The sequence below is a fragment of the Pinus tabuliformis genome, chromosome 9, assembly GCF_031772625.1.
Source record: "Pinus tabuliformis cultivar Carrire ecotype Pingquan chromosome 9, CPIR1, whole genome shotgun sequence".
Lineage (NCBI taxonomy): Eukaryota > Viridiplantae > Streptophyta > Pinopsida > Pinales > Pinaceae > Pinus > Pinus tabuliformis.
The window spans coordinates 623,923,595-623,937,029 of NC_142307.1; the positions used below are offsets into that span (position 1 = coordinate 623,923,595).

The window sequence follows — 13,435 nt, forward strand, 5'->3', positions numbered from 1 at the left end:
GGAGGACTTGTAATGTCCCTTTTTTTGGTGTTCCTCATGGCATGGTTAGGATGGACTTTCAGGGCTGGGGCAGACAGGTCACAGGTGCAAGTTTACTTCATTAGCGGCCCCAGGGGCTTCTAGAGGTGTTTCATGTGGTTTTGAGGAGTTTTTATGAGGTCCAATGGCATTCGCTTGGTATATTCCATCATCTGCACAATTTGCCTTTCGTTTCGTTGCATTTCGATAACTTTCAAAAAACTGAGTTATTAATGGGCTTGACTCAATTAATTACGCTTAAGGTGGTATTTCAGGAGGAATACTTGGCAGAACACCTTAGTGTAATAGCTCGTTGGAACCGGAACGAGAAGATATACAGGATGGGATGGCTAGAAGTTATTTTTCCTGGCTTGAAGAGGCATGGTGGCCAATTTACCATTTTCCCACGTTAAAAAGAATATTTTAATTAAGGGAAATGTGCTCAATGATTAAAATAATAATAAAATAGGAGCTTCTAGAGGGGTCTATCAGATCTATAAGAAGAGGAGGAGGAGGCCATTAGAGGACATCTTGGATTTGAGCAATGTCTTGTATGAAAGGTTTGAGAATCTGGTTCTCTACTTCATTGTAGCTCCAGGATGGAAACCTTCGGGTGAATTAGTGAGATTGGGCAAGTACCCATCTCCCCTTCGTGAATTCATCCAGAATTCACAGGAGAGCTTAGCAGTACAGTTCATGTCAGTTTGGTGGAGGGCCCGTGTAGTATTGGAGCAGATTATCTTGGAGGCCAACTTCTCATCTCAACTATTTTGGTTGTATATGCATGTAACCCCAGTTTATCTAGTATAATAAAAGCTGAGACCATTTTTTGCTTGTCATGTTGCTAAACTTTATTAGTTATATTTTACATGGCAGTCTTCTATTAATTGAATGAAATTTTGTCTGAAGCATTTGTGAGTTGAAATTTCGAAAACCTGTCAAATTTTCCGTTTGGGATATTACAATTTGGTCTTCGATTCCTTACCCTGTAAATGAGTTTAGTTGGTTTGAAAAATGTCATTCATTTTCTTCAAGAGTTTACAATGCAACCTGCCTAGATCCATAGAATAGAATAGTTGAGCCATAGAATAGTTGTGCCATATATGGTAAGCTCGACAAGCGACCTCTGCAGTGGTGTTAGATCGAAGTAAAGTCTTTTAGAGTTTGTTGATAACATCTGCTGAAACAACAATGCACACATTGTGTCACTTGAGTAGTGATCTGTGTGCTGATGCTAGAATAGAGATTTGGTATATATGATGTTCTGCTAATGCATGGATTTGGATAGCATAAGAACCCATGTGCAATGATGACCAAGTGAAGTGCAAAGTTTACTCTTGTATGCATCGGTACTATGTATATAACCTTTAACTAAGTTTTAATGCCGCTAGTAAACCTCTAGGGAAATTATTTCATAAGTGCCATATGTCACTGAAGAATCAGATGTTGCTTTTCGCTGCTACAGTGATGTGTTTATGATGAGGTTTTGTTTACTCGCTGTTGCAAGGTTGATCTATTGTTTTCTGTTGCTTGGGTTGGTGTTTTAAAGACAAAATTGTCTTGATGTTATTGCTGTCCATGATGTAGTAAGATTACTACATTAAGTGCTGAGTATTACTGTAGGTTTATATTGTTGATGATGAATGACACTCGAACATTAATTATAAGGGAGTGTAATGCCAGATCATCAGGGACTGTTGTTGCTTGTGGAATCTAGGGTTTGTATTGCGGAGTTGCTGCTAGGGTTTGTATTTAGCAAAGTCATTTATGCAGGGTCTGCTAGTGAGAGTATGTTGCTGAGTTAGGGTTTGATCTTTTGAGTAGAGGAAGTCGGTATTGTTGCTGATGACTTTGTGCCAGTATTACAGATTGACAGAATCAAGAGATTGATGTGGTGTTGTTTATATTGACTAGAGGTGGATCTAGTTTGAAAATATATGAAACTTGTTCCACTTTGGTGAATTAAAAGTTGGAGCCTTTAGGGTAAGTGGTGACTTGTTGAGTAGGGTGGTTGGGTGGTGCAAGGTGGAGATTGGAGTCTCCTTCAAGTTGGAGCCGAATAACACTTTCAGATGGTAGGGTGGTGCTAGGGCAAGTTAGAGCTTGCAGGGTGTTGGAGCATCTTTTCAGTCAAAGCTGATAAACTAGGAGGTTGGAGCCTCCTTCCAGTTGGAGCTAGTAAGTTAAGGTGTTGTAGAATCCTTTGAGTTGGAGTTGATAAAACCAGGTGGTTGGAGCCTCCTTGCAGTTAGAGCTGGTAAACCAAGGTGTTGGTGCATGCTTTCAGTTGGAGTTGATAAATCAGGGGGTTGGAGCCTCCTTCTGGTTGTTTCTGGGGAATCTTGGATGTTGGAACTTCCTGTTGATGTAATTTTTAAGACTTATATTAAAAGCATTCTGTGGTTTTTCTCCTGGAAGGGTTTCCACCTAAAAATCTCGCGTATTGTCTTTGATGTTGTGCATTGTTGAATGGTGCTGTTAACTGTTTAATGCTTACATGATATAATTAAAATTGTTAAAAAATTTCCAACAGCCAACATCCTTTCAACTTCTTGTGCCTAACTCTTTATCTTCTTTGCATACATGACCTTTTCGTGCATTCAGTACTCTACATTTTTTGTTTCCCCTGGGTATAACTATCTTCCTTGTGCCTCCAAACCTGGGTATTTTCATGTACACTTAATTCACAGCTCATCCTATGTGCTGCTGCATATGGAGTCTGGACTGTGGGGACACAACTAAATGCTCTTGTGTTTGTCTACATTCAAATATTTAATGGGACGTGAACAATTGTTTCTCATGCTGCGTGCAACAATTATAAATGGTTGGACAACAACAGGTTTACAATTTCTCATTGGACTCAACTCACCATACGCTTCCAGAGAGTGACAATTCTGCGAATCCAATCAAGCACAAGGAATCTTGTGAGCAAAAGCAATCCCATCTGTAGCCTGTTTAGGTGCCAAAAATCTCCCTAATATGTATTTCATTCATAATTTAAATTTCCCAAGTTGCCTAGATATCTAAGAGACCATGCTATTCCAGTGCCACTGCACAGTAAGACTTCAGCATTGGGGACTCATCCAAAAGTTGTCTCCACATTGAATTCTCAAGTCTTTTCTTCTTTAATAAACATCTCTACTCTTGTCTATTCAATGTTACTCTCACAGTGTTATACTCACTCACTTGGTGGTTTTCCAAACACTGCATGAGACATCCAGTTATGTGTGTTCTAATAAATGAATATATATTTTCATATGTTGCCTATGGTTGGAACACTATCCATTTTTATAGGATTTCAATTTGTATAGTCCTTATAATCATGTGAGATTTTTTTAAATTCAGGATGTCATTGTCATCTTAAACGTGTCTTATCTCATCTTCATCCCTGTCTTGAAATGTTCCAGTCAGATGTAATTTGTACAGAAATTTGAGCATGCTTTATTACAAGAAGTTTTTTTTCATGACGTTTTAAAGTTTTATTCTGGTAAACCTGTTGCTCTTTATGTTCATATTTACTTATAGTGTGGATAGTTTCTCATTCTATGTAAGATAAAAAACCAATAACTCATATAATTCATGCATGGCATTTGTAGATACAATATTTCTTGAGTCCTACTCATATGTTAATTCCTATCATCAATTACTCTAATTTATATATTATAAAAAATATGTAGATCTCTGTAATGATTTCCAAGAGTATATGTAACAGATTTCTATAATTGGAATAGAGTCAAGGTTCGGTATTGCGATGGGGCATCATATTTTGGAGACATGGAGGTTGAAATCCAGGTAGCTTAGTTATAGAGGTTTTAGTGTTCATACTTTATAAATGACTTAAAATGACTGATTAGAAATTGGTTAAAATTTAAAACTTAAAGTGGCATATTAGTGGAGTGGCTTTCGAAAATTTGAAATCCTCTAAATCACCTATATTAAAACTTTAGAGATCGAGCCCTCCCTTCTCTTGTTACTAACAAATTCGTGTGCTTAATGTTTGGACAAACTTACGTGGAAATCTGTTTGTATGCATGCATATATGTTATGATCATGATTGTAGAATTTAAGTCCTTTTTAACATTGGTTGAAACAACAGAGTTTCTTTAAGGAAATTTTCAGTGTAATTTTCCACAATCATCTTTTCTTGGTAGCTATCTAACCTATAAACATCGGATTTAGCATAAAAGGGTGGAATGGTGAATTCTTTCGTTCAAAATGTCATTCAAACTTTTCTAAAGGAGTACATTTTTTGTTGATATGGTTCATGTCCTTTTGCTTCCACCATATCTTTGAAATCCTTCTAAAAGTTTTCTTTGTCTTAGTTCTTAGCACTTACCATACACCTCGTAAAAGATAAACATCACTATTAATATTATCTTTGACCTTTCTTTTGTCTGATAAACGTTAGTGTTTAACTATTAAATGCATCTTTTCAATCCTTTGGAATATGAAAAATTTAACATTTGGATTCTACCTATTTCGTTGGTGTCTCATGCAATTTCTCTTCATCAACATATGATGATGCATTCTTCTTTTCAGGCCATAAAATTTGTCATGGTGCTCATCTGGCATCTAGCGTACACGACAATAATATTATTACATCTTGCTCTTTGGAGGCAATAGATTAGAATTTTAATGACTTTTTCTTCTTGTGTGATGTTGGGGATTGACCTATTGTTGTAAGTTAGGTAAACGGCAATTAATGACACCCAAAAAGCTATTTAGCAGTTAACATTTAAGAGGAAGGGGCATTAATTAAATTAACATTGTTACAGCATGTAACTTTAGGTTAGTTAAGATTTAGATAATTTTTAAAGTTTCATATTTGTAGTAAACAGTGTCTGTTTAATACTTGAAGATAGAGTATGCTGCAAATATAAGATATATTGGTTGATAGAATAATAATGTTACAATGAGTCTTGTGACAGTCTATTGATATACATTGAATGGTCACGACTCACGAGGTGAAGGGATATGTGCCCTTTGGCCTTTCAAGAAATTAATTATATTATTACTATCTATTATATTTTGAATATTATTATGTTCATAACATTGCTACCTTCTTAAGGAATTTTTTGTCCTCAAAGCATAGTAAATATGATTCTCTAGTTGAGCATATTTATGTGGAATGAGGCTTATCAATTTTTAGGGGTTTGACTTTGTCTATGATTTGAATGTTGATGAAGTTCCTTTGTATTTTTTGCATCATACTATGAAGTCTTTTGGCCTGATTGTTTAATAATGAAATCTTTATGCTTCTTGGCACTATATTTCCCTTGCTTCCATTGTTGTATGTTTGATTGTGTTTTTTGCCTCCTTTTATTAATTGTAATTGATTATTTTTGAGAGTGGAACCTCCAACACCATATAATTTACAGTGTTGAACTTGAAAATTAAACTCCGTGAATTCGTCTTCAAGGTTTGTGGTATAAGTTATCAACTGCATCAGCCATTCCGCACCTAGCACCATATCAATTTTCTCAGTGGTAGAGCATAAAGTCTTGTTTGTAGTATCAATTCCTATATTTGAATTGAGATTTTGTGAAATTTTCCTACTTCTTTAATCTTTTGTCCATTAGTGATATTAAAGGTAAGGTCCTTGATGGGGTACACGAAGGGGTTTAGTTGTTTAGCAACAAGAATGTCTAGACTCTATACAATTGAGTACCAACAGAATCTTCGAGTATTGTTACATTTCTATATTTTATGACTCCTTTAAGCTTCAGGGTCTTAGGTTGTGGTTTCCTTGTCATGGTTGCCAGTGGAATTGTAGGTTTTGCTTTTTTCTTTTCATGTCGAGTGGATTTTATTCCTTCTGAGATGTGGTGGAATATATTTTGCAGTTGGTTGTTGTATTTGCTCTTTTGGAGTAAATATTTCTCTTTGAAGCTTATTTTCTTCATTTCTAATTTGTTAGGTGTATGAGATTGAAGCTAGTGACGCTTTTTGCATTATTTCATCATAGTCAAAATTTAAGTTGTATGCTATAGTGATTTCATCATCTAGTTTTTGGACGTCTGCTTACTTCCTATCCACTACTCTATAGTAGTGTAATGACATATCTTCGCTGTTGAAAATTGGCAGCTAAGGGAGCAATTCCCTCCTTGGAGAAGCCGTGAAAATTTTAAGGAGATCCCACTTGTCCTAGGAAAAATTGAATTTTTGTTGCTGGACCAAGTCATCTCAAAAGGTACAAGTCGGCCTAAAGGAGAAATTCGACCTCCTAAACCACATATAAATCAATGTTTTAAAACTCCGACTCCGACTCTGACTTGGCCGAGGGTCGACTTCGACTCCGACTCCGACTCGGTATCGACTCGGTCGTTGTAAAAAATACATTAAATATTTATTTTTTTATAAAAAAACATAATTTTAAAGATTTTCATTCATGTTTCCAAACACACAACATTAGAATACAGATAGAAGGCAACATATGATCAAAGTAGGCTCATGAATATATCCATTATATCAAAATGGCACCCAGTGCACTGTCCAATACATATATGATGATGATATAGAGATCAAAACAAAAACACATAACCAAGGAGGCTGGAAATGGCATTATCCTCCAAAATAGATTGTAAGTCATCAAGGAACTAATACGAGGGTCCAAGAGTGTTCCTCACTCCAAGAAAATCCCAAAGTGCATGTGTACATCTTCAGAATGTTTGCCTCACTCTTTTAAAAATCAATAATAAATCCAACTAAATAAACAAAATCATGAGAATTCCTCAAACCAAGGATTCTAGTTTGGATGAGAGATAAACTCCAACTAGCTCTCCAAAATTAGTGTGTAAGTTGAGAAATTGTCTCAACCAAGTGAGTCTAAGATAGACGCACTATCTTAAGACCACTTGCTCATGTATTTAAATGTATTATTAAATTATTTGAATAAGAGAGAATTACATGTGCATGAGAGACCACATGATGGCTCTCTGCCTTTTCCGCTAGTTTAATTTTGCCGTGTTAATTGGCTGTGCATATGGTTATATGGCTTTGTGATATGGCTGTGTGATTCTCCTTCATGTGGTATCAGAGCTTACGGTGATTCTGGGTGTATGTGAGGTTTTTAAAGAATGAATTGTGCGTGAAGGAGACTCCATTGCGTGGAGTAGAAAGAGGAATTGGAGCAAATTTCTGTGTGGAGGAGCAACAATTTAAAATCGTTGTCTACAGGGAATTTTGAACGCTCTTGTTGGACACCTAATCCTCAATGGGTTAGTGTGGAAGCCGAATAGACAAAAGGAAGTCAAAGAGACCTTGGGATGTGAAACCCAATGGTCAAACCATGTACTATAAATGTATATGATTTGTTAATAAAATTGTACTCTCATGTTTTATCTTTCCTATTTGTCTTTGCCATGTGTGTGTTTAACATGGTATCAGAGTAGGCATATTCCTGCCCTGCATAATTTCTTTGAGCCATTTGTTTTATGGCCTTTTTATGTAGGTCATTTCTGCCATCAATTTTGCATTTCATGAATATTTTCTCAACTAAATTTTAGCTGCAACCTGTCATTTCTCCAGTGCCATTTTTGGCTTCTAACTGTCATTGTAACTCCCTTCTACAGTAATCTGGGTCTTCCCTCTGCTTGATAATCAGGGTCTGCCCTGCCTGATAATCTCAGTAACACTTGAGTTTTTTGTTGCTCTCTCCACGCTGGTATAACAGCGCTGCGATTTACCATTATTCTCTGACATGGTATTATTTTCTTCAGAAGAATGTCAGTTTGTCATGGATTTTTTCTGCCAATTTTATAACCTCCCTCGCTCCTCTAACATAGTCCTACTACGCTGCTCGAATTGTGCTAAGACTGTGAATTTGGACTGTTGGGCTTCCATATACGCTGCTGGCCTCCATACGCTGCCCTCTCCACGCTGCTGGCCTCCATATCCCCTCATCGTTGGAGAGATCTATACCACGCTGTTGGGTTACACTCCATTTCTTGGTATTTATTCTTCGTTGCTACTCATTCTGATCGTCTCTTTGTATTTATTCTTCGTTGCTACTTAATAGACCTCTACTGTGACTTTCGGTGGCATTATAATCACTTATCAACTAGTGTAGAATACTCGCACCCAGGAGTGCGCTTAGGATCTGTCATAACTATTACGAATTTGTCATGCATGAAGTTATCCTTCATTTTGGTAAAAACTGTGGTGGGGTGAGAGAGGCTAACTGTGCTAAACTCCACGTTGCCTCAATCTGCGGTTGATCGAACTCGGGGTTTGTCCTCGGAGCCCAAACCTATCCGCTCCGCTGTCTCATTCCCAAAATACAATGCTGTCTCTCCAGGAAGAGATTCCAGTCTATGCAATTACTGTGTGAACCATGCCGTTGTTTTGGGTATTAGAAATTTAATTCAAATCACTATAGATGCCGGCGTATTTTTGGGCTTTTGACGCATTGATATAACATGATGCTGTTCTAGTTGAAATGAAGTGAACTGGTTTCGTCAAGGGCTATGCCTTAATTGAGTATGAAACATTTAAGGAGGCTCAGGCTGCAATAACGAATCTTAATGGAGCAGAATTATTGACTCAAAACATATCTGTTGATTGGGCCTTCAGCAATGGTCCATTTCGACGCAAAATTGTTCGTCGGAGGTCACCGCGTGGGGGTCATCACTCAAGGAGTCCTGTCAGGAGAAGATACTGAAGTATACATTATTAGATGGTGAGATCTATAACAATTGGTAGTTGATTTGAGTTATTACTAGTCTGCGCGTGACTGATTGAGTTGGTTTGATATTTTGGTATCTGGTATGTATTATTTCATAATGCATATTATCGACCTGTCAATCTGTACTAAAGGATGATGTAATTAAAGCACTTTGAACCGTTATGTGTTGAAGTTGAGACCCTTCATCTGTGAGTGTGACATGAAAGAAAATCTATCTTTCAAAAACTGCTGCACTTCGTATTTCCCTTATTGTCCAACGACTAATTTACTATTTTGATGTTCATGAATTGACAATGGTCATTCAAGATTTTAAATGTTCAAACGACGAAGTCTCTTTGGGGATTACAGAACTGGGTAAGCTTTTCCGTGTTATATATATACTCGACAATATCTACAAGTGTTATATATCAACGACATCAGGAGGCTGCCGTGTAATTCTCTACTGCCTTGAGATAAGGAAGCAAATATTGTAACAATAATAAATATACTAGTCAACATATATAAGCTTTCCAGTAGAATTTGTTTTACCACCTCTGGTTGAGACGATTATTGACCACTCAATTTCTAGTGGAACTTCTCGTACAAATTCCGTCTTGCAAATGCATGTAGAATACAATCGAATTACCGTGGTTTGATTAACCAGATGTTTTGCTCTTTCTCTGACTATCTGTAATCCCACAATTGCAGCTGTCCCACATGTTATCATCAATGGTTTTAAGAATGTATTAGCAGTCGCTACTGAACTTGACTATTCTTTTCCACTGGCCGAGAAAGTGAAGGAGTATTTGAAGGATCCAAGCAAGTTTGTAGTCGCTGCTGCCCCAGTGTGGCATTGTATTTAAAACTCATTATAGTTTTTGTCTACATATATATGCATTGATTCCTTGATTCGACTGCTGCATAAGAGTTTGGTGGGCTGTATAAAGGCAATGATTGTTTTGACAAATAAAAGTAATCTTTTGTGGAGAAAAGTTTTGTCGGTTGTATTGTCAGAAGTTAGAACATAGTGCTGGTCATGAGTAAACTCTTATTTTTTAGGTAATGGATTGTAATTGGTGCTTGCTGGTTGCACACTGATCATTTGCTGCACATTTATAAAGGGTATTGCTGTGTACTGTGAGTGGGTATTACTTTTCTGCATTGAGTAGTAGTTGTGATCAGTGTTTAAGGTGTAATTCTGGCATTGAAGAAAAATGACCAGAATCAATGAAGTATTAGAGTTCCTCAAAACTCTGATATTGTCTACTAATCATGATACATTAAAAGTCAGCAAAGTTTCTCTCACAGACATTCAGGTCTGTCTACAAAATGCACAAGAGAAAATTGATTTTTTGCAGCTTGAATCTCAGCTACAACAAGAAGAATTAAAACAGAGGAGTCATCATTCTGAACTTGTTTCTGTTCAGAAGATTGAAACAGACTCCCATAAAGCAGCAAGGTTACATGCAGATGCAGAAGTTCAGCTTGCACTTCCCAAGCCCATTATTAGACCTTGGGAAGAGCTTGTCCACAACAAACACAAAACTGGTCTCGGATATGAGAAGGACTTGTCCTTTCATATTCTAGACTACTCAAAGCCCATTTAGTTTCAGAGTGCTGGATTCCTTCATGATAGTTCACCTCCAGTTGTTCCAGATTCTACTCCTTTTCCACAGCAACAACAACAGATTGTGAAATGCCAACACTGTCACCAAGTTGGCCATTTGAAAGATCACTGTTTTGATCTTCATCCATGTAAGCACTGTCATAAAACCATCCATTCTTCACACAGATGCTTCAGAAACAAACGTCCTGCAAGAACAAAGATTCATCTTGGATGGATCGCTTCTTGGCAATGGGCATCAACAACCAAGAAGATATTCCAATCACATGTCAGAACTTGTTCCAGAGTATTGAACAGTCTTGCAGTTGAGTTTTCTCCATCATCTCACCTTGTATCTGACAGGGGGGGAATGATGGTCATCTACAAGCTTCAAAGCCACATCAAGCGAGCCTAAGCCACAACCTGCCACACCAGTTTCAGAGTTGTAGCCAGAGACAAAGATGCCCCTGAGCATGCCTTCATTTGGTAATGCCTCTTCAAAGAATCTGGGACACTTCCTCTAGCAGAAGACTTCAGCTTCTTGCCAGTTTCGGAAGAATTCCAGGAATAGAGTTGGGGACACTTCCTCTAGCAGAAGACTTCATCTTCTTGCCAGACTTGGAAGAGTTCCAGGAATTGCATTAAGCATTCCAGAGTTGTTGGTCATCCTTAAACCATCACAGGTTGAGACTTCCCTTTTCAGGTTGAAGTTCTCCCTTTTATGCGGGGTGAGACCTCCCTTTCATGGTTGAAGGTTTCCCTCTTCAAAACATCAGGAGCACTTCCTCTAGTAGAAGACATGAGCTTCATGCCAGAATTGGAAGAGGTCTGGGAACTGCACTAAGCGTTCCAGTGTTTGTGGTCATCCTTAAACCACCACCCTTTATACCAACATTTCAGAGAGCACATTCAGCCTAGTGCTGCCATGCATTTTTTGCACATTTTGTATTACAACTCTCTTCTTGGACTCATACATAACCCTTCGGATTAAGGGGGGGAATATTGGACACCTAATCCTCAAGGGGTTAGTGTGGAAGTCGAATAGACAAAAGGAAGTCCAAGAGACCTTGGGATGTGAAACCCAACGGTCAAATCATGTGCTATAAATGTATATGATTTGTTAATAAAATTGTACTCATGTTTTATCTTTCCTATTTGTCTTTGCCATGTGTGTGTTTAACAACTCCCATGAACAAAACCCAGCAACCGGGGAAGAACATTTATCAGGAGCTCAGGTGAAGTATTTAGGCTTCCGAGGACGATACTTATCGTGCCACCAATAAACTTGGGATTCAAGATTTACTTCAGCACCGGAACCCAATACTGCATCTCCTACTTCAATCGCTCCCATTGCCTTCATAGCGAGTGTCCTCTCATGATTTGTTAGCTCAACGCTATTGTCAACAATGTTGGGCCTTGTGGTAGCTTCCTGCAACCGCCGTTGTTGCTCTTCTAATACAACAACCCGTCGTCTTTCTAATTCAGCCTTGTCAGCTTCTGGATCTAGACCTTCGTCTCCTTCAGAAGCATCCGACAACTCTGGTGAAAATGATCCAGGTTCATCTTCTATCTCAACTACCCTCTTCTCAGTTGTGGGAGCATGTGATGCCTTTGACAAACTGAAGATTCACAAATTCAGAAAGGGTGTCAGGTTGACAATTGTCTCGATTGCATTTCTAAACCTCCGTCTCTCAAACTCAAAATCCATTTTAGTTATTGGCTGAGCTACAGGCTCTTGGGATACTCTTGCTAACTCCCTGAAATAAGGATCGGCCAAAGCCTCCTCTGTAGTAGGATGATCCTTCGGATCAAATGCAAGCAATCTTTCCAAAAGTTTAAGTGCTAAATGATCTGCACCCAGAAATTTTTGTGTAAAAGGTACAGGTTGTTTCTTGCGCATGCTATTCAAGTATCTTCTAGCTTTTTCATTATGAACCCTTGCAATTGTTTCTGGGGAAGGTGTGCGAAGAAGATCCATCATCAAATCTAGCTGATGAACAACATTTTTTGCCTGGGAAAAGCGGCTTTCCAGTCAAGACTTCAACAAGTATGCAACCAATACTCCAAATATCAATGGCAGGAGTATAATTTGAAAAAAGGTACCACATAACTCAGGAGCCCGGTACCATCGTGTAGCAACATAATCAGTCCAACATGCGCGATTGCATAGTTCACTGTTTTGTGGAGTTAAAGGTGAATTTCTGAAGTGGATAAATTTTTTTACTTTCTCACACGTGAATTGGATAGTTTAAAGAAAGTAAAAGAACATATAATAATAAATTTTAGGTTGATGGTTGTTTTTAAGAAAATGGAGAAACATATAAGTGGAGATTATTGGATATAAGTGAAGTTTGAGAAGGTTAGTATGGAATAGAGATTTTTTGAAGTGAATTTAGTTTGTAATTTTTGGAGTGACTTAATCAAGTCCATTTCACAGTCAAGTCAAAGTTGTAATTGAGAAGATGCTTCAAGGGAGTGTGAGCTTGAATTTATCATTGCTTGAGAAGGTGAAGATTGATGTACTTCAATATTTAATAAAGATATATTTTTTGCGGTGTTAATGTATCCTATATCCGCTCGAAATTGAATAAGGGGATCTTAGGTACACCATGTGTGTTTGTGATCGCGTATGATTCTTGATCTTGTTTTTGTTTTGTGTCTAGTCTTGACACTAACCTTCGTGTGGTATCTTTCATGTGGTAGCAGAGAGAGAGAGAGAGATAGTATGTTTACAACAGAAGTCAACACTTTGATTTATCTAGATAAGAGCATAGATCATCTCTAAGAAGATGATACATGAGATCAGTTGAAGACATGCTGCTTCAACTGATTCTCCAAGGTGACTCCTTCACCTATCGTTGTGCTGCATTTCGTCATCATGCTACACCTCACCGTGCTGCACCATGCTGCACCCATCATCACTATGCTGCATCTCATCATGCTTCATTAATCATGATTGTACCCATCACTGTACTGCATTATGTGTCATTGCTATACCATATTGCCATACTGGCCTATGTGCTGGCTGCATCTTGCTTGCTTGTTGTCCCTAGCATGCTTGTTGTTGCATGCTAGTTGTCCCTTGCATGCTAGCTGTAACATTTCATGCTTGGTGTATTTGCTGCTAAGTACCATACAACTGTTCCAGTGTT

The 13,435-nt window shown here is 37.9% G+C and overlaps 1 protein-coding gene across 2 annotated transcripts in view; it reads left to right on the forward strand.

Moving 5' to 3' along the window:
* The window catches only part of LOC149150150 (pectin acetylesterase 8-like), a 390,610-nt gene that overhangs the window by 115,833 nt on the left and 261,342 nt on the right, over positions 1-13,435 (forward strand). For both annotated transcript variants that reach the window (XM_089445213.1, XM_089445212.1), the window contains exon 4: positions 3,731-3,810. In XM_089445213.1, the coding sequence (XP_089301339.1) occupies positions 3,731-3,810 (80 nt within the window). The remainder of the gene's footprint in view (positions 1-3,730; positions 3,811-13,435) is intronic.